Genomic DNA, 22,477 nt, shown 5'->3' on the forward strand with positions numbered 1-22,477 from the left:
AGAAAGGACCCGATGGATTATAACTGGATAGCTGTTAAGGTCGCCACTAACCTTTACCTGGCTAAGGTAAAGGCTGCCAGTCGAGCATACTTCGCTAACCGGATAAGCGAAGCGTCCAACCAGCAGGCGGAATTATTCCGTATAGTGCGCGACCTATCCGGAATTGGCCCGGGTGATGGGCCTCCCCCTAGTTTTACACCGGACCAATTTGCAGCATTTTTTAAATCTAAAGTGGAGGCCATCCGCCGGGACCTGTCTCCTTTTTTGAATACAGTTAGTCGAGCTGAGATGTCCAGCGCTCCGTCTTGCCCGGCAATTTTTGACTCCTTTCAGCCTGTCACGCCTGACACTGTCGCCAGGGTGCTTGATCGCTGTCGTGCCACCACCTCCTCCCTGGACCCCTGTCCGGCCTGGCTAATCAAAGCAGCCAGGCCTACAACAACGGAATGGGCCACTGTAATAATTAATGGGTCTTTCCTTGAGGGCAGATTTCCATCGGCCCTCAAGGAGACACTCATTAGGCCCATCAGGAAGAAACCAAGTTTGGCGGCGGACGAGATTGGCAATTATAGGCCCGTCGCCAATGTTTCTTTCCTAAGTAAGGTGGTGGAGAGGGTGGTGGCCGATCAGCTTCAGGCGCACCTGGATGAAACAGATGCCCTGGATCCATTTCAGTCGGGCTTCAGGCCGCGCCATGGCACAGAAACGGCATTGGTCGCCCTGTGTGATGACCTACTGAGGGAGGCTGACAGGGGCAAAGTGTCCCTGCTGGTCCTCCTCGACATCTCAGCGGCCTTTGATACCATTGACCACGGTATCCTCCTGGGGAGGCTCTCCGAGTTGGGAATTGGTGGCCTGGCATTGGCCTGGCTCCGTTCCTTCTTGGAGGACCGCCCCCAGAGAGTGCAGCTTGGGGAGAGCGTCTCGGCCCCGTGGAATCTCAGTTGTGGGGTCCCACAGGGGTCGATCATCTCCCCAATGCTGTTTAACATCTATATGAGGCCGCTGGGTGGGGTCATCAGGGGATGTGGAGCCCGGTGTCATCAGTATGCCGATGATACTCAGCTCTACATCTCCTTTCCACCTACCGCAGGAGAAGCCGTTCTGTCCCTTCAGCGCTGCCTGGGGACCGTACTGCAATGGATGCAGGAGAACGGGCTGAGGCTGAACCCGGACAAGACGGAGGTACTAAGGGTGGGTGCCCCCACAGTCAGGAACTTGGGAAACTCCCTCTCTTTTGGGGGGGTGACCCTTCCCGCTAAGGATGGCATCCGCAGCTTGGGAATCCATCTTGACCCGGCGCTCACTATGGAATCCCAGGTGACGTCGGTGGTCCGAACCGCCTTCTACCATCTCAGGCGGGTGGCCCAGCTGCGGCCCTATCTTGATGTTGGGGCGCTCACCACTTTGGTGCACGCGCTCGTAATCTCAAGATTAGACTACTGTAATGCGCTCTACGTGGGGCTACCTTTGAGGCTGCTGCGGAAACTTCAGGTGGTGCAGAATGCAGCGGCCAGACTCCTTAGTGGGGTGAGAAAATTCCAACATATCTCGCCCACTCTGGCCGCATTGCACTGGCTGCCCATCCGATTCCGCATCGACTTCAAGGTGTTGATGCTCACGTACAAAGCCCTAAACGGTTTAGGGCCTCGATATTTGGCGGAACGCCTTCTACCACCAAGTTCTACCCGTGTCACTCGCGTGAGCCAGGAGGTGAGGTTGAGGAGCCTAACGCCGAGGGAGGCCCGGAAGGAAAAGACAAGAAGTCGGGCCTTCCCGGTGGTGGCTCCTCGCCTCTGGAACAACCTTCCCCCGGACATTCGCGCGGCTCCCTCGCTGGGTATTTTTAAAAAGCAATTAAAGACAATGATGTTTCGGCAGGCCTTCCCCCCCCACCCCCCCTTAGCTAATCCTGATTTTCCTTTTTTTTTTTTCTTAGTGTATAATTTCAAGGTTGAAAGTTTCTTCTTTGTAAATTTGTTTTTAGTTATTGTTGTACCCCTGTTGTGAGCCGCCTAGAGTGGTCTATTGACTAGATAGGCGGGATATAAATAAAATAAAATAAATAAATAAATAAATAAATAAATAAATAAATAAATAAATAAATAAATAAATAAATAAATAAATAAATAAATAAATAATCTTGCTTTCCTCCCAAAACAATGAGACCCAAATAAAAGGAAAATGCATTATTAATATTAAAAAACAATTAAGTTTATTATATTAAAACAATGCTGTTAAAAACATTTAAAAGCTCAATTAAATACATTCGTTAGTATTAAGAAGTAGAATACTGCAGTACAACTCTTAACAATTAATCAATTGCTGAAGACCTGCCTGAATAGGAAGGTTTTTGTATGTTGGTGGAAAGACATCTTTGTCTTGACCAACCTATCTTTCCTGGAAGAGAGTTCCGTAGTTTGGGAGTGGCCCCTGAAAAGGCCTTCTCTTGGACCTTCACCAGATGTATAGAGCTTATTGTAGAGCTGTCTTGGCAGTGGCTTCTACTGCTGCCTACCTCTATGTTAGCTTGTCCTACCATTCTCTTCAGATGAGAATATAAGAGCAGGATGTGTACTGTCTTTAGAATGTTGCAAAGTATGCTACTTGTAATTTTCCCCTTCTATCCAGTTAGAAACTTGAAAATCCAGTGCTACTGTAAATAACTATACATGCAAAAATAAAAGTTGTTTGAACTATTTCATTAATTTTAAAAAAATATCTAAAACTTGTGATATTTGGTAAGGATTACTGTGCAAACAGTACTACTGCTTTCTTTTGTAGGTTCTTGGATACTTCCAAACAAGCCATAGGAATGTTGTTCATCCACTTTGCCAATGTTTATCTATCAGACCTTACTGAAGAAGACCCTTGTTCACTGTAAGTAATGTTTGTGTGGGCATTTACAGAGATTCTGGGGCAGTTTTGGAAACTTCAGCTGATCAGGACACATCTTTCTATCCTTAACTTTGTTTACTATCAGCAGTCACACAAAGTAGGATTTTGGATAGTTTAGATTACCTTTTGTACTAACAGGGAACGGATAGCTATGCTTTAGGAGTGAAAATACATACTGCTGAAGAGCAGTGGGGGAATTTAAAACACTTTCTTCCCTATGCAGCCTCCTTCCCAGCTGCTATTAAGTGTGAGATTGATGTTCCCATGAACAATACCTGATCCTGATTCCCCACACACCCAGACATATCCACGTACTATTTAGAGTAAAAAAAGGTTAACAGTGCTCTCAGTAGTGCATTGGCAACATATAGATTATGGCTTGTCAGTGCTTTCACTAAGGTCAGTGAATTGTGGTATATTCAGCTGAAGTTTGAAATAATTATTTAAGGTTTCAGACTAATGAAGAAGAATTTAATCTCTCTCGGTGAGTCATTTTAGTTAATAAGAGCATTGAATATTGTGTGCTAAAACTAGTGACGCTAGCAAGGCAGCTACTGAATAAATATCATTATGATATAGAAGAGCATCAGGCTGTTGCCATTCTACACTGTTCAGCACTCTTCAAACTAAGAGCTAAATTATCATATTCAAGTCTTGCTGAGTATGAAAGATAGAGCAGATTCCTCAAGATGGAGCAGTTCTACCATTAAAATATCTGAGAAATTAAGAGGCACAATCAACAGTACAGCATTTGCGAAGTCAACAGTGCCCTCTGGTGGTAACTAGTATAATATATTAGCTCAAATTTGTGTGGTATAGCTGATTGTTTTGATCTAAATGTCTTGATCTTTCTAGCCTCACACAATCTTAACTAGCCTTAATCGTTGTAACCTTAATACTGAAGTACTTTTTAAAAAAGAAATTGTCTCATACATTTTGTATTTATGCAGAGCAATAAAATACATGTTGTTCTGTGCCATCCAATTACATCTGACTTATGGAGACTCTAATAGGATTTTCAAACTATGTGAGATATTTAAGAAGTGGTAGCCGCAGTGCTAGCCCCAAGTAAGCTTCCATGACTGAATAGGAATTTGAAGCCAGGTCTTCAGAGTACTAGTACTATTTAAACAAATAAATAGACCCGTGCTCTAGCTATAACACCACACTGGCTCTCTAGTGAAATATATGACATCTAAAAATTATTATGTGATGACTCAAGTTTATAGATCACATTTTAAAATGTGAAGGCAATGTCAAAGGCTAAGAACTGGATGAGGATGATAGGTGAGAAGAATGGAGAGTTTAATTGTTACAGCTACACAATCTAAGGGATGTACATCTTCAGGTGGCTTTTATATGTATATGTATATATATATATTGTCATTATAGGTACCTTATCAACTTTCTACTGGATGCCACCTTAGGAATGTTGCTAATTTATGCTGGTGTGCGAGCAGTAAGCAGCATTGTTGAATGGCAGCAGTGGGAGTCTCTTCGCTTTGGTGAATATGGTAAATATCTTGGTTCTTGGGGAAAATGCCCATAGAATTCATCTGCTTTAATTGTTCATTGCAGTAAAATGTATGTACCTTATCACTTGGGATGCTGTGCAGAATTACTTTTTCCTGAAGAGCAGATAATTAATGACTTTAAAGGGCCCCAATATGGGCCAGTATTTTGTTGTGTCAAACTGCTATGCAATATATTGTAGCATGGCAGGTTTGACATTGTCAGTGTTTGTGCAATGAGACATCCAGAACCTCACTGGACAATTAAATGTGTCACCTCAGGGTTGCTCAGTGCTTCTGTAACACTTAAACAACAGTGATACTACTTCACTCTACCAGTAGAGCTCCCCTGGCATTTAGTAGGATTGTACTTGAAATACAAATGCTCTGAAGTACTAAGAATCATTATTTTTCCATTACAGTGGTGCCTCGACTTATGAACTTAATCCATTCCAGAAGATGGTCGTAACTCAAAATAGTTGTAAGTCAAAGCACCATTTCCCATAAGAATGCATTGAAACATGATTAAGACATTACGGCCATTTTTGATCATATCTCACGGCGCCGGTCACAAGTCGAAGCACTCGTTCCCATAGGAACTAATGGAAAAGTGGTTAAGCCGTCCACTACCACTAGGGGGGAGACCTTTTTTTAAACTAAGATGACTTAGGTTAAAAAAAGGGCAGGAAAAAAGGGAGGTAGGGAACAATGGGGAAAAGAGGAAAGAAAGAAGGTCATCACTGGGGCACACAGACCCCTCAGACAAAGGTTTGTGCTTTTAAGCACAAAGAGAAGATAGAGAGAGAGAGAAGACAATGGGGGGGAGACTTTGGAGTCTAAAACACATTTTAAACCCACACATGTTAAACCAACACGTTAAACCCACACATTTTACACCAACACATTTTAAACCAACACCTTTTAAAACAAATACCTTTTAAAACGAGAGGTCACAAACCCTAGGAGCCACAGAATACAAATAAAAAATAAAAAAAAAATCCAGCAACCATTCCAGCAAACAGGCCCCCTCAGACAAAGGTTTGTGCTTTTAAGCACAAAAAGAGAGGAGAGAGAGAGAAGACAATGGGGGCAGGGGAGACTTTGGAGTCAAAAACACATTTTAAACTCACACATTTTAAACCAACACCTTGCAAACCAAACACCTTTTAAAACAAAAGAGAGGTCACAGTACACAAACCCTAGAAGCCACCAAAAAAACCCACCATTCTAGCAGGGACTAAAAATGCTACAACTACACACTGCAAGACCCATCAGAGCACAGAAACATAACCCTCCCAGCCCAAACCCATGCTGCAAAAACCCTGTACTTACCCAGAACAGGCAGTCTCTCTGTTTTAAAAAAGAAAGGCAAAAATCCAAAAAGCAAAACTTCTAAAAAACAAAAATGCCAAAAAAACACAATACAGTACCAGGCAGTCCGAAGTCTCTCTCCGAACCCACACTCTCTAACCAATGGGGTGAAATAGCTACAGAGAAGCAGCCTCTTCGCTGACCAATGACTAACTGAAAGCAGTTCAAATTCCCCGCCTCCCCTGCCTTTTTTCTGTTCGTAATTCAAAGCGCCGGTCGAAAGTCAAAGCAAAATTTTGTAGCCAGAGCTGGCTGTAACTTGAATTGGTCATAAGTCGGGACATTCGTAAGTCGAGGGACCACTGTAAAAATATGTCATTTGGTGAAGATGGTGGACATGTTCTGCAACTAGCTGTGAGATACAGATTTTACTTATCTCTCAAACTTCTCAGTTCATGTTCTCTTGCTGCCCCATATGCTTGGAACTACTTTCCAGCACTACCTGTGTTGGCTGGTAGTCATATCTCTTACTTATTTATACATTTTCTCTAGGCCCAGCTGTTTGTTTTTAATTTATAAACAGTTTTTTTAATGTATGGTTAAACAATGCAAAAGACACCAGGAGGAAAACAGGAGTCTTGGGAGTTGGAAGGAAACCAGAATTTTAATGGCAATTCAAATTAAACATTATTCTATAGGACACAGAATGTTAGAAAAGAGTGAACGTCACACATCCACATTAATAAAGGTAGTTAACAAAAACATCCACCAGTTTTCTGAATAGTTTTTATCCCAGAGCTGTAATTACACTTAATAATGAACTTAAAGACCACCAGTAATGAACAGTTGGACAGTGTTACTTAGCTTGTGGTGTAGATGTTTGTATTTTTAGTGGGGGATTTTAGTGGGTAGGGAGTGTTTAGGCATTTTTTTATGTGTGTGCATGTGAGTCTAGTCTCTGGGTGTCTGTGAATTTGTTGTATGTGTATACTATGTATAGTCTTATGCATTGAACAATTAAAATGTATCATGCTTCAAAAACTGGTATATGTTGTTACAGATGCTTCTATACTTCCATAAAAAGACTGATTGTTCTGAAACCTCTAAACAGTGCAAGCAAATAGTTTTTGGCTCCTGCTAAGTGCCCACAAGAAAAATAATACCTTTGAGTTGAGAATTTTGCTTCAATACTAATAGAGGGTTCTCCATAAAAGCCAGGTAGTGAAAAACTGCATTTATAATAAACCTTTAGGGTTTTTTTAAATTCCTGTATTAGTGAAAATGTTGTTAGCAGTTGAAACTCTCAGTAAACTGAAAGAAGTGAGTAGTTTACAATTCCGTGCATCAGCATTTCTGTCAAAAGTCATTATCTCCTTGTTTTCCCATCCTGTACAAGCAAGCAAATTAACTTTAAACATTGCTGCTCTGAAAATATGGGGAGAAAAAAAAATCCAGTTATTGCTTTTGCTGTTGCAGTAGCACAGTTTTAATCAGGATGGGAAATCAGCAGCCCTTCAGGTATTATTGGACTGTAACTCATGTTACCCTCCACCATTGCTGTGTTACCTGGGGGTAGAATGGTTCTTAGGAATTGCAGTCCAGTAATATCTGGAGAACTGCATGTTTCCCACCCCACCCCCCTCTGCATAGTGGAAGGTGTGCTTTCAGCAGGTGAACTTTACAGGCCTAATATTCTACAGAGAATTCAGTACTCTGCTGATACCATCCAACTAGTCACATGAGAGGAGCTCTAACTTCGTTAGGTTTCTTAGCAAAAGTTTGTAGCTCCTATTTATTTTTCAAGACCTGTATGCAGCCTTTAAAAAAAATCTCTATCTGGCTTATAGTAGGCTCATTTCAAATAATCACAATGATATCAATATCTACAATATTATAAGAAATAAGAAAAGTAAAGTAAACTCACAGCAAAAAACTTACATGTATCTCAAGTTTTAAAATGAATTTTTTATTTTCTTTCTAATCAGGCAAAAGTGTTTTATATTAATAACTGCATTCTGTTTCAGTTACTTAAACTGTAGCTGCTTACATGCTTGCTGTAATATACTCCATCAAAAACAGCATAAAGAGGCATAGGATTGCATTAGTGTTTGTGTTTTCAAAGTTCATATTTGGTTTCTGTTCGCACTGTAGAATTACAAAATATATGGATAGATTTCTGATTCCAAAGATAACCTCATCCATAGTTCTTAACTCCCATACACAATAATATAACATAATTACTGGACCCTTTTCAGTAAGCTCTGAGCAAAGCTAAAGGAATGTTATTTGTTATCCCCATTGGCCAACACCAATATAACAGCAATATAAAAGCACAAAAAAAAGCAGGCAAGAGTGATTGTGTCAATAACATATGATCATTTTGCAGTGAGCCCTGGCAGGATGGCCATTTCTGACCACTGGAAAACCATCCAGAACATTCAGTCATCCATCGTACTCTAGTTGCAGTAGTTGTAGAAGGGGAAAAAGAATAACTCTGCAGGAGCCATGACATATTGACTATAATTTATGGAAGCAGGTTGAAACAAGCTAGTGTCCAATAAAGGGGAAGAATGTTGTAGACATTTATAATTAATTAATTGTCATTTTCTGTATGTCAGCCCATTTGGAAACTGCCTCAAAACAAAAGGGCTATTGGCACAATCATTCCTGCCTGCTTTTTTTGGTGCTTTTATAATGCTGAATTGACAGTATATGCCAATGGAGAAAGAAGTTGGTGCCCAATAAAAAGAAACATTTTGTAGGCATTTATAAATAGTTTCCATAGTCTTTTGAGACTGAAGGAAGCCTACAACAATACAATATAAATAGTAAAATTAGCATTCCCTTCTTCCTGGGTTAACTAATTATATATTCTATGACCTTTCTTGCATTTTCAGATTGTTAAATATGAGTTCATCTGCTTTCCTAGACATAGTATTTGGTCCCTAGTGATTCATTGTTGCCTGTCTCTGTATAGATTTCATGTCAAAACGTGACCTGATACCGCAACACATGCCAAAGGAGTTGCTGGCAGTATGGCAGATTAAGTTGCATGGAGAGAATTAGAGAGTCTGAATTTGGCATTTGTATTTCTTCAGCTATCATGTTTATCTTAAATATGAAGAATGCTATTTTCATTGGAGTAAAAAAGAGCAAATTAACAGGTGACAACCAGCCAAATTTATATTTGATTCTATGCAAATGTAATGCTTCTGGTTTCTAGATGCCTTTAACAGGGGATTAGACAGATTTCTGGAGGAAAAGTCCATCGCAGGTTGCAAGCCATGATGGGATGTATAATCTCCGGGCTTAAAAGGAAGGTACCTCAAAATGCCAGATGCATGGGAGGGGTATCAAGAGACAAGTATCTAGCTGTCTCATGTGCTTGCAGAGGTATCTGGTGGGGCCACTGTAAGATACAGGAAGCTGGACTAGATGGGCCCTTGGCCTGATCCAGCAGGGGTCTTCTTATGTTCTTAACTGTGTTTAGAAGCTCTAGAGAAGCACTGGACCTTTTAAACTTTTTACATGCTCCTGTGTGGACTTGACTCTATATAACATTCCTGTTTCCTGGATGCTAATTAGACTCGGTGTTTAAATCAGAGATTGAGAACCTTAAGCTCTTGGTTCAAATGTGATCTTCCAGGGGTTCCCATCTGGATTTTAAAGTCTCCTCAGATAACTATAGGCTCTTTGCCTTGATTCCATTGTGCTGTGGCTTTTCAGCTGTTGTACAGGTAGTGCTGTGTTACTTTGGGTCTCACTCCTTTGCCGGACGCACCACTGGAATAAATCTGACCCACTGAATTCCACTTTCAGGTCAAGGTTTCCTACTCTTCTGTAAGGCAGGGCTGGAAAGTATCAGTTGAAGTTGATCCTCCAAGTACCTGTTACACAGTGGTTCCGCGAAAATCGTCGTCTGGTGAAAAAATTGTCTTGCGAGGTTCCCTGTGCATCAGTCTCAAAAAAAAAAGTCTTGCGAAGCATCGGTCTAAAAAAAAAGTCTTGCGAAGCATCGGTCTAAAAAAAAAGTCTTGCGAAGCATCGGTCTTGCGAAACACGGTCATAGAAAAAAAGTCTTGCGAGGCACATAATGATCTCAAAAACCAATTGTCTAGCGAGGCACCACTGTATAGACCTCTGTAGATGCAGTGCCACATTGTTTGACTGCATGGCAAATAGCAGCATGGGATGCAGTGTGAGAATGTGCAATCCTGTAGCTTTTTCCCAATCTTTTAAAAAAATGGTTTAAAAATGGCAGTACTTGGGATCTGCACTGAGCCTCTGCCTTTGGTGGAATTAGCCAAGAAGTAGTATCAACCAGTTTCTCTATCATCGTTGCCATACACTTTATGTAATTCATTTGTTTAGTGGCAACTTTATTTGGATTGTACAAAACAGGTGCCTCACATACTGCCAACTTTTTATAAAATTAAGGCTGTTGAAAGTCTGTTTTTGGTGCATAAGCTGTTTGGATGCCATGCATTTTTTTTTTGGTCTTCCAATGTTGGCAATATTTGTAAATTTATTTGAAAGTACTCCTGCTTTAACTGAGAATAGGCAGTATAATGATCGCATTTACATTTATCTTGTGTACAATTTTGTCCTTAATTGAGTGTACTGTATATGGAATGGGCAAGGTAGGCATAGAAGTGAGCAGCAATTACACTGTCGCCAGCATTAGGAAGATAATGCCTGCGTGGCATTAGCCCACTTTGCCGTATTGGTTAGGAATCCCAACAGTAAGAAAGGGACACTTAATTGCCATAAGAGCACACAACAAAGTCCACATGTTTAATTACTGGCTAAAGCTTCTCTTCTCTTTAGAAGGCTTGGCACAGATGTCACTTTTTGACTCCTTTCAATCAGAATGGAAATTACAACTTACAAAAGAAATAAGGCAAATAGGCTTTTCCATGAATGCTCTTTTAGTGATGGGGCATGTCGGTGGTAAAGCAGCACTCAAACAAAGCACCTGGGATATAGAACTTCAAGAGCATATGAGCCAGTCGGGCAAATACAGTGTTGTTACTAATAATGTCTTTACAGTATTTTCATATCTGAAGAGCACAATGTCAACAAAGACAAGAAGAACCTTTACATTAGCAAGACTTAATGTTTACCCTCTAAACTCATGGAAGGAAGATTTCAACATATATCTACTGTATTTCGGATTGCCTGTGTCCATGTAATGATGGCCAAGTGGAAACTGTAGGTCATGCCTACTGTCTTTTTTATAGAGATCTACACACTAACCTCTTGAGCCCAATCATTCTCGGATATCCAGGGAGACCTGATGAATTTTACATCAGGCTACTTCTTTCCGATCAAGACTCCCTTATTACATGCTCTGCAGCAAAATTTTGTGCAGCAGTAATGGCACAGCGCTCCCTTATAGTCTCTTGAGTTCACAGGCCGACTGGTTTTAACATGAGCATGGTTTACTGTTAAGCGTAGAAAAATGTTGTGGCCCCAACCAAAGGGAGGAAATATTTATATTTTAACCATATAATATATTTTATGAACTGGCTGTACACCTTTTTAAATTGCATTTTGTGTATTTTAACCACATATTTTTTATGAACTGATTTTATATTTTTAAACTGCATTTTGTATATTTTAGCCATATAGTATTATTATGGTCACCTGACCATAATAAATAAATTCAAGTCATTCACTTAATACAGATGAAATAATTTAGTCTGTTAACCCTTCCATAGCTATGCATAAAGTATTTTTCTTTGAGTAGTCAAGAATTACTAATTAATATTGATTTTTGCCTTTCTCGTAACTAAATAAGCTGCAAGGTACTATGCAATATGAAACTTAACAGAATGCTGCCAGCAGGTTTGCCATGTAATTAAGCAGAAGGGAGTGGGCAGAAATACATAGTTTCCAGGATTTGGTTTCAGAGTTCTATCCAGAAGTCTCATCTCTGCCAAGCAAACAGTTGACATTTTTTTGTTGTTGTTGTTTTTTTAATTTAGTAGCTATATTACTTTTCTCATGTAGTAGTTGATAAATGTGTGAAATACCTGAGATTTCCTGAAGGTTTGACAGGAAGTGTCTGGGAATTTGACTTCAAAACTCAATCCAGCAGATGTACGTATATGAAAATGAATCCTACTGAGTTCAATGGGATTGGCCCCCAGGGAAGTATGTGTAAGATAGAAGCCTTAGCTTGTTGATTCTTAATAATCTCTGTAGTAATTTTTAGTCCCTGAGATGCCAGCAGGACTGGAGCCGAAACAAAAAACAGAAATTGGAAATCAAAAGGAGAAGGATTGGCATGCATGGGGCTTCTTTCAAGTTTGTAGGAATAGAATAAAATCCCTAAGAGGCAAACAACAAAGGTTCAGTGAGCACTGAACATATTTAGTGGCTTCCACAGCCTTGGTATATTGAGTGTCCGTTGGAAAAGAGAAGAATAACAGCAGCAGGAGGAGAATGAATTGGCCTCAAACATATGGTGTCAAAAGAGTGGTAGTTGTGAGGGAATGATAGTGCTGAAGGAAAACTGCAACATTTTGTTGGAGGTTATGTTTGCAGTGTTTCTGCCCTCTTACTATACCCAGAGCAGCTGACACAACGGAGGCAAAAGACAAAGCAAATAGCAATACTGTACTGTATAAAATACAAGGCAGTGCCCAAATACCCAAAAGCCAAATGTAGCAGATATGAAATGCATCAACATTAAAATGGGTATCAGATACAAACTAGATTGTTAGAATGTGAAGCATGTTAACCTTTTTGACAATAGATTCTTTAAAAGGGCAGCTGAGAGATCTTAATTAGATGCTCTAGATGCGAACCTATGGTATGCATGGCACAGCTGGCACACAGTCCTCTGTGGGCACGTGAGCCATAAGTCACCATCGAGAAATGCTTACCTGCCCTCTGATCCTGATTTTTGGCACTCCCCTCTGCTGGTGCAGTGGTCCAGCAGAGAGGTCCAGTGGCTACTATTATCAGTCTAGCCCACTGGGGAATTGGAGGACCAGTAAGTATTTCTTTATTAATACTGCCCATAGGGAGAAAAGAGAAAGCCAGAGACTTCCAGAAAAACATCTACTTCTGCTTCATTGACTATGCAAAAGCCTTTGAATGTGTGGACCACAGCAAACTATGGCAAGTCCTTAAAGAGATGGGAGTGCCTGACCACCTTATCTGTCTTCTGAGAAACCTATACGTGGGTCAGGAAGCAACAGTTAGAACTGGATATGGAACAACTGATTGGTTCAAAATTGGGAAAGGAGTACAAGGCTGTATATTGTCCCCCTGCTTATTCAACTTATATGCAGAATACATCATGCAAAAGGCTGGACTGGAGGAATCCCAAGCTTGGAATTAAGATTGCTAGAAGAAATATCAACAACTTCCAATATGCAGATGATACCACTCTGGTGGCAGAAAGTGAGGAGGGATTAAGGAACCTTGTAATGGGGGTGAAAGAGGAGAGTGCAAAAAACGGTCTGAAGCTCAACATCAAAAAAACTAAGATCATGGCCACTGGTCCCATCACTTCCTGGCAAATAGAAGGGGAAGATATGGAGGCAGTGACAGATTTTACTTTCTTGGGCTCCATGATCACTGCAGATGGAGACAGCAGCCACGAAATTAAAAGACGCCTGCTTCTGGGGAGGAAAGCAATGACAAACCTTGACAGCATCTTAAAAAGCAGAGATATCACCTTGCCAATAAAAGTCCAAATAGTCAAAGCTATGGTTTTTCCTGTCGTGATGTATGAGATGTGGGCCATAAAGAAAGCGGATCGCCGAAGAATTGATGCTTTTGAATTGTGGTGCTGGAGGAGGCTCTTGAGAGTCCCCTGGACTGCAAGGAGAGCAAACCTATCAATTCTAAAGGAAATCAATCCTGAATGCTCACTGGAAGGACAGATCCTGAACCTGAGGCTCCAATACTTTGGCCATCTCGTGAGATGAGAAGACTCCTTAGAAAAGACCTTGATCTTAGGAAAGGGCAAGAGGGCAAGAGGAGAAGGGGATGACAGAGGATGAGATGGTTGGACAGTGTCATCGAAGCAACCAACATGCATTTGACACAACTCCAGGATAGTAGGGCCTGGCATGCTCTGGTCCATGAGGTCACGAAGAGTCGGACATGACTAAACGATAGGGAGGAAAAAAGCATTTAACCCTTGCAGTACAGGAGCTGTTTTTTCTAAAATAAAATCTCGCTATTCGGATTTTAATTGCAGTGTTGGCACTTTGAAATAAATAAGTTAATTCTGTGCTGCAGTTTGGGCACTCAGGCTCAAAAAGATTCACCATCATTGCTCTAGAGCTTACCACAGAGAATGTGCTGTTTCTTGGATTCTCTTTGTAAAGAGAATCAGAATCTGAAGGCAGAACCTGTGGTTTCTTTAGTCAAGTAACAAAAAAAGCCTCTGAACAGCAGTGTTGTAAGTTATAAATGTAAACCATATTATTAGTGATAATTTTATAACCTTTTAAGTTATGTGACATCTGTAAGTCTATTGTATCTTGATAAGCCTGCAAAATCATGAAACTATGTGCATACTTAAAATTCTTTATCCCATTGAAAGAAAGAGAAGTGGCCCCAGTAAACTAGTGCAGGTTCTGGATTGGGGAAGACAGGTTTGAATTTCTATTACTCAGGGTTGTTGGGGAGTTTTTAAGTGCTTTGACGTTAACTCCTATCTCAAATTCTCCTATCTCAGTGAAAGTATGTTCGTCGTTGAACTTGCATTGGCTGTTCAGTAACATTTACAAGAAATGTCCTTTCTTCAGCATGTTGAGTATTCAAGTGTTCTATAACACTGACATCACAAACATCAAGCTCACAGAGTAAAATATCTGGTGTATGTCATTCAAAGGCTGGCCAGAAAAGGAAATGGCTAGAGTCTATTCTGCATTACAGCTGTTTAAAGGTATTTGAGTTTCCATTGCATAGTTCTCAGGCGCAGCTGTTAGTCTGAATTTGAAGGTACTATAAAACTGACTTGAAAGTAGAGGGTGAAATATCATAAAGAGTAGATGTGCTGACAGTGCGTGTTAAAAACCATAGAGCAAATCAAACTCTGTTTGCAAGTTTTTAAAAATTCATCTTACTGCTGGTATTTCATTCCATCTTTGAGCTCTTATAGGTAAAACCAAACCATATACACATTTTTACCTGCATAATTCAGGTGCCCAGTACTTTCTTCAAAGAGATAGGTGATTTCCCCCCCTTGTGTGATTATATACTCTAACTGTAGCAAAATATGTTTGAAAGTTTGGTACATTCCTAGAAAACTGGGGGAGAGGAAATATGTCTTGCAGGAATAACAGGATTCATAACTTGTCATCTTTATCTGGAGAGAGAGCCAAACAAATAATAACAACTTTGTGAGCATCCAGAACCAAATAAATAGCATTTAATGCAGATTAATTTAGACTGAATACACTGCACCAGTCTGCTAACATTTCCAGTTAGTATTAGAATGGCTTCAGAAAGGTATTTATTCTACCTCCAAATGCAATCTATTTCTGTAACATAGCTAGAAAAATGTGGAGTTGTCAAAATTGCTTAAAGTTAGATGTGTAGCTGTCTGACACAGTGATCAATAAGGTACCTCTGTGTAGGGCACAAGCAGGAAGTTTAAGGCAGCAGTAGCCATTTTCTACTTATGTTGGTCAGCAGCCGTTTAGAGATCTGGTGACACAGAGATATCATAACGAGTAGCCGTTAATAGTGTTTTCAGCCATGATTTGTGTAATTCTTTCTAAAGCCATCCAAATTGGGGGCTATCATGATGTCTTGTAAAATCAAATGTTATAGTTTATGTGCTGTGTGAAGAAGTACTTTGTTTTGCTAACGCTTTGTTTGTGTGTATGTGTGTTTGTTTTGTAGGTGACCCACTGCAGTGCACTGCTTGGGTAGGCCAGTGTGCATTGTACATAGTGATCATGATGTTTGAGAAAACTATCATCATTATAGTTCTCCTAATACCTCAGTGGAAAGAGGTTTGAGTCTTTATTTCTTTAATTATTAATTGAGTGGTATGCCAGATTAATTTAATAGAGACTGCTGAAATGTGCTAGCAAAAACGTGAAAAATGTACTGAGCCCTAAATTTCACCATAACCAGTAAGTTGCAGGTGTTGTATTAGCAGAGTATGGCTAGCTGTCACTGTGGTTTACTCTGAGTACATTGTATTAAATATCAAACATTGAATCCTGACATTTGCTGGTAATTTTTAAGGCTTAATTTATTGCTAATTATTATTTATTTATTTATTTATTTATTTATTTATTTATTTATTTATTTATTGGACTTATATACCGCCCCATAGCACTACAAGCACTCTCCGGGCGGTTTACAATTTTTAATTATACAGGCTACACATTGCCCCCCCAGCAAGCTGGGTACTCATTTTACCGACCTCGGAAGGATGGAAGGCTGAGTCAACCTTGAGCCGGCTACCTGGGATTTGAACCCCAGGTCGTGAGCACAGTTTTTAGCTGCAGTACAGCGTTTTAACCACTGCGCCACGAGGCCCCTATTGTTCAGCAACCTCAACAAGACTTCACTCTTGTGTGTATTGTCCAAACCAGGGCATTTATCTGATTTTATTTGTTCTGTATCTCCAAAATGAAGAGATGAATTCATTTTAATTGCTGAATTCTCTGCAAAATTATCTAGATTCAGCATTTCTCCTGCCAGTTCACAAACTCTCACATAGAAGTCTGATATATAATTTTATTTTAGGATGTTTCTGGTAAAATGCTACAGTACTTTTCTTGTGGTGTAGAATGTGTAATTACTTTTAATTTATGAACTCTTAATAAAACTGACACAGTATAACATACATTAACATAGTGTGCTTCCAATAGAAATGTACACAAGTCCTGGATAAATATAAAGTGTTGGCATGAGGAAGTTACCCCATAGTGCCTCCAAGTTGCCAGAAAAAGCTGTGGTTTAATACTCTTATTATAAACCCGTAGGAGGCATGAAATTGGCAAGAACATGTGTTGGCCTTTTAAATTTGTTTTCGCAATAAAACCCTGACCTCATCTCATGTGTCCAACTTTCTCTTATTAATGAATAATTTCCAGATTGATAACAGCTTGGCCAAGATGGTAAAAGTAAATATATGTAAGGCAACACTTGCCAGCTTCCGGAATAGTGACCGTAGGTCCTGGGAGGGTATGGAGCAGTAAATGTTGCAGTGGTAAAGACAGAGTCAGTAGGTCATGTGAGAAGCCATATCCAGAAAGAGTGTTGGTGACTGGCCTATGAATTCTCCAACCATATACCTCACCTCCCATTTCAGCTGACTGAGGTCAGCTTACATCCAAGTGGCAAGGCTGTTTTTTCTCCTGGGATTAAAGTCCAGGGCTGAAGTCTCTGATGACTGGAGCAATGCTGGTCACAGCTTTGAAAATTAGTAAGGTGACTATAAAATCAGCTTGCTGCTTCCAAAATAACAGTGTTTAATCATTGCTTTAACTCAAACACTTAATGATGTTAAAGCTAGAAAATGTGAGGATATATTTAATGTTCAATTTATATTGGAAATATCTATTTGAATAGGGTCTTCCTTAGCTTCATGTTGTCATTTAAACAAACCTAACATAAGTTCTTAGTAACTCATCATTTTTAAAGCCTATTTTGATCCCAACCATTTTTCATAATCCTACCTTCTCTTAAGTCAGTACTGTATGTAATGCAAATGACGACTGCAGTCTTATAGGCGTTTGTGTAAGTTGCCACAGCTGATTGCCAGGGTGCATCTCAGTTGTGGAGACAGATGCCACTTCATCAACAACCACAGTTACCCACAGCAAATCATGCAGTCTTTACGGAAATACCGATCGTGTTCTGGTGAATAACTCGGTACCTACATTAATGCATCTGTGTAATTCCATGGTATTTATATACAGTGTTTTCTCTTTCCAGGTAGCTTTACTGAATCCTATAGAGAATCCTCAGCTGGAGCTGGCTATTGTCATGCTGATAGTCCCTTTCTTTGTAAATGTTAGTATCAATTGACATTTTCTGCATATTTGTGTATTTAAAAAATATGAATAATGGGGTTGGATCCAGTTTTAGGCACTATGCTGCCCTTTTATCCTCAATACTGTACAAAGGATGAAGAGATCCAGCTGAATGCAGAGTGGTGTAGTGAGGAGGGGGAATCCCTGGGAAACAGGTAAAAGCAGTCCCACTTAGCAAAGCCAGCAGAAGGCAGGTCCAAGATCCAAAGTCCCGGAGTGTGAGTAAATGGTGCTGGCATCTGAGAGTACAACTATACTAATCACATCTGGTGTTTAGTAACTTTTTAAAACATAAGTTAGCAGTTGTGTAGAAGATTTGTGAAAATGGTATTTAATGCACAACAAGAAAGTTCTCTTCTGAAACTTCTTTTTTTAACATTGTGATTCTATTCTGTGCAAGAAATTATAAGAACGCTGAAAAGATGTGCCATATCTTCCCCCATCATTTTGTTTTCAAAAATACAGTCAATTTATTTCTAGTTTTAGTCCTATTCTTTTAGAACCTGTTCCAAAGTGCTCAAAGCTGTAGTGCTCATGACAATATATTTGAATAAGCAATTTGTAAAACATGAACTAGTAAGAGTAAAATCTGAAAGAAGCTACACAAGATACTGTAATTAAAATCTCCTACAGCAGTAGGTAAATTATGGTTCTGAGCAACCTGTCCAGATACATATTTATAGTAATTCCAGAAGAGTTTCAGAGAAATTCCAAAAAGAAGGAATTTCCAAAAAGTAGTCAAGAGTGGGGAGTATGTTGTTGAGCTGCAAATCCCGTGATACTTTATCATTGATTGTTTCTTATGGATGTTGTAGACCACCAACATATGAAGGGTCACACATTCCCCACCCTGAAGCAGTAGTGGACCAAGAAATTTTTGTCTGCAGTTCAAAACAATTGATTTGGCCTATCAGAACATTTTGTTCTATTTATCTGGTGCTTAACCATACCAAGATGCTCTGGGAAATGTTATTATAGGGGCATTGCCATGTTCTATGAACGTCATCATGTCCACTGTGAGAAGATGAGGATTCATGTTGTACACTTCTGCAAACCCCATTCCAGTTCTTCTGGGAATGTGTGTTCAGGTGCATGTTGAACAATCATTGTATTTTTAAAATTAACTTTTCATACTTGCTACATCTGTTTTTCTTTTTCTTTTCATTTAAAATCATGTTTCTGCTTGCATCTCTGTGTCTCCAGTGAAATACTACACACATTTATATCTCCATAGTCTTTTACTCTCATTATTTCATTGCAGTTAACTAATCCAAGAGTTCATATTTAGCATCTCCCTCTGCTACAGTTTTAACATATGATGGTTTAAATACTTGACCATTATTTGACCTGTCAAATAACCAATCCAGGAGTATAAATGTATGGTCTTATCACTCATGGAAACTTTTACAGGGGCACAGAAGAGGCAGTGTTGTGCCAGGTGCAAATTGGTCCAACATGTCAGTTATTGTGTCTTTCCATTGAAATGCCATGCAGTAGGGCTTCCCCAACCTGGAGTCCCCCAGATGCGTCAGACTTTAACTTCCCTTATTAGTAGCCATGTTGAACCAAGGGTACTGTATGCCCTCCCCTTGCGTGAACCTGAGAAATTGATGTACTGAAGTTTAAATTGCCTTTATATATTTAAGCAAGCTTTGTGTTTGGGGAATGCATTGAATTGAACCACTGCCTGTAGACCAAGTGACTGATGGCATAACATTGATTTCTTTGCAACAGGCTTTAATGTTCTGGGTAGTTGATAACTTCCTTATGAAGAAGGGGAAGACAAAAGCCAAACTTGAAGAGAAAGAATCAGGGCAAGATTCAAGGAATGGAAGCAAAGTTCGCTACAGAAGAGCAGCGTCACATGAAGAATCAGAGTCAGAGGCAAGTTCTCTATGTGTTGTTCATTCCTTTTTCCATTTGATTGTTTCTGTGTGTGTTGTGTCATTTTCATGTTTGCCTCAGAGCCTGAATGCTCTCTTAGCCTTTCTTGTTCAGTCTTACAATACAATTGTATTTCTACACTGTCTCCAAGTAAGCAAGTTGAAACATTACATACCAACTCAGAACTGTCCAGAGCATTCAGTCAGAGCAATGTCTGCTTCCCTGCTTCTGTCCACTCATTTGAAATGGTTTCTCCTTAGTGAAGTTCCAGACTTTTAAATACTTGACCATTATTTAAAGAATCTTATGCAATTCTTTTTAATGGAGGAAAATTAAGCCCAGACTCCTAATATTACAGCTGTCCAACAAGGATTCTTGGAAACATGAATATCTAGAATAACTTGACATTAGATATTTATCGATTTGGGACCACAGTACTTGTCGGAGCCTCTTTGTCCAATGTCATCTAATCCAGATCCTCCCAGGCAATGCTCCTCCAGGTTGCCACTCTGAAGGAAACCAGGAAATCATCCATGAGAAGCCAGGCCTTCTTCACTGTGGCACCCACACTCTGGAAGTAGCTCCTAGTGGAGCTACGCCTGGACCCTTCCCTCCCAGTGTTTGAAAGACTGCTGAAATCACTGTTTTTCATAGAAGCTTTTCATTGCATCCCTGTCTGGTTTTATGCCTTGTAGTTTGTTTATTGTCTGATTACTGGTAATCTTATTGCTATTGGGTTTTATTTTTGCATGCTGCAAACCACCCAGAATAGTGTGTTACAGCAGTGGGGCAGTATATTACTCAATTAATTAATTAATTAATTAAATTTATTTTATGTGTCAATTTTTATTCCACAATGTTTGTACCGCTTTCTAAAACTAACCCACATATAGAACACGAGCCATAATATGAGGCATGGTTATGAAAACAAGCTGTTTGATTGAATATTAATTGGAATATTGTATATGTGGTCGAGGGGAGGCATCTCTACCTCTCAATCACTAGTGACACAGCTTGAAAAGCTGCATTTAATAAATGAAAATGAGTTGCTCCGAACAAAGCTGAAGTAGACAATGAATGAGCTGCCCGTTGTCTTTGTAAAAGGCTTTTGTCTTGTTTGGAGCTGCTAAATTACATGCAATGGTGAGCAAAACCTCTTGCTGAAGATAGTTAGCCCCAATAATAGCAAATAGACCCAAGTATTCTGAGCTCCTTTGTCAGTAAAACATCTGTTTACATAACTTGTGACTGCTTGATAGGAATTTTCAATGGCTGAGAAATAATAGACATCCCCACAAACTCGTGGGTGCAGAGTTTAGGCAAAAACATGGTGTCTTGCTATAAATACAAAAGCCTGGTTTGCTTATTTGTTTGTTTGTTTGTTTAACTTATATGCCGCCCACTCTACCCAGAGGTCTCTGGGCGGCTTACAACAATTAAAATACAATTAAAATACAATAAAAGATAAAACGATTAAAATACAATTAAAATAGATACTCTAAAAATTGCCATCAGGACCCACAGTTGATGTTATTTCAATTAAAAGCCTTCTGGAACAGGAAGGTTTTGACCTGGCACTGAAATGTCATCAGCGTCGGCACCAGACAAATCTCAGTCGGGAGGGCCTTCCATAGTCTGGGGGCAGCTGCCAAAAAGGCCCTTTGTCTACAAGCCATCCCTCTTACCTCCTTGAGGGACGGCTCTTTCAAAAGCGCCCCCTGGCTAGATCTTAACTGCTGAGTAGGCATATGGAAGGAGGCGGTCCTTCAGGTATCCAGAGGGCTTTATATGTCAAAACAAGCACTTTGAATTGGGCCCGGGCAGCAACTGGTAACCAATGTAACTTAAACAGAATCAGCTTGATGTGTTCTCTAGTGGCCCCACCACTCACCAGCCGCGCAGCTCGATTCTGGACCAGTTGCAGTTGCCGGACCGTCTTCAAAGGCAGCCCCACATAGAGCTCATTGCAATAATCTATATGAAATGTTACCAGTGCATGTGTAACTGTCATGAGACTCCGCTCATCCAGGTAGGGCCGTAGCTGGTACAATTTCCGCAGCTGAAGGAAGGCGCCCCTGGCCACCGAGTCCACCTGGGCTTCTAGAGTTAGACTGGGGTACAGGAGCACCCCCAGGCTGCGGACCCTGTCCCTTAGGGGGAGTGTAACCCCATTCAGGGCACGGAAATGGCCCTCCAGCCTGCCCGGTGAAGCACCCACTAACAGCACTTCCATCTTGTCTGGATTGAGTTTTAATTTATTAACCCTCATCCAGTCCATTATCAGGTCCAGACGAGTTCAGCACAGAAACCTCCTCACCTGGATTGTTGAAAAACGAGAGGTAGAGCTGAGTGTTGTCAGCATATTTCACACCCTAGCTTGTACTTATTAGAGAGGCTTAGATGAACGGTAAAGGTAAATGTTACATCAATATCTAAATTGTCATAGATAAGTTATTTCATTATAAACTTTTTTTAAAAGCACTTCATTTTGAATATATTTCTTATGAAGAGAAGGAAAAAATAATAATGAGTTCTGTCTAATTAAATAATTTTTTGTCCATAGATCTTGATTTCAGCTGATGATGAAATGGAAGAATCAGATGTTGAAGAAGATCTTCGGAGATTAACGAATCTAAAGTCTGTTAAGAAAAAGAAGCATCGATTTGGTCTGCCTGTATGACAAAATCTGTAGCCTGTACGTCTGCAGGTTTGTGACCAAACTCTCCATGGTCAGTGGTTTTCACCTGGCAACAGTAATGCCTATCGCAAAGAAACTGTGACTCAGATAAATGGAACACTTACCGTTGGAAAAGCTACCTGTTCAGTTGCACTATTGAAACACTGACCAAA

At 40.1% G+C, this 22,477-nt stretch overlaps 1 protein-coding gene across 1 annotated transcript in view; it reads left to right on the plus strand.

The window, feature by feature from the left end:
* Positions 1–22,477, plus strand: part of LOC110080623 (store-operated calcium entry regulator STIMATE) — a 70,019-nt gene that overhangs the window by 32,085 nt on the left and 15,457 nt on the right. The window contains exons 3-8 of the mRNA XM_072989755.2: positions 2,785–2,880; positions 4,291–4,412; positions 15,594–15,706; positions 17,646–17,723; positions 19,478–19,627; positions 22,191–22,301. Of these exons, the coding sequence (XP_072845856.2) occupies positions 2,785–2,880; positions 4,291–4,412; positions 15,594–15,706; positions 17,646–17,723; positions 19,478–19,627; positions 22,191–22,301 (670 nt within the window). The remainder of the gene's footprint in view (positions 1–2,784; positions 2,881–4,290; positions 4,413–15,593; positions 15,707–17,645; positions 17,724–19,477; positions 19,628–22,190; positions 22,302–22,477) is intronic.

This window comes from Pogona vitticeps, chromosome 2, assembly GCF_051106095.1.
Source record: "Pogona vitticeps strain Pit_001003342236 chromosome 2, PviZW2.1, whole genome shotgun sequence".
NCBI classification, from domain to species: domain Eukaryota; kingdom Metazoa; phylum Chordata; class Lepidosauria; order Squamata; family Agamidae; genus Pogona; species Pogona vitticeps.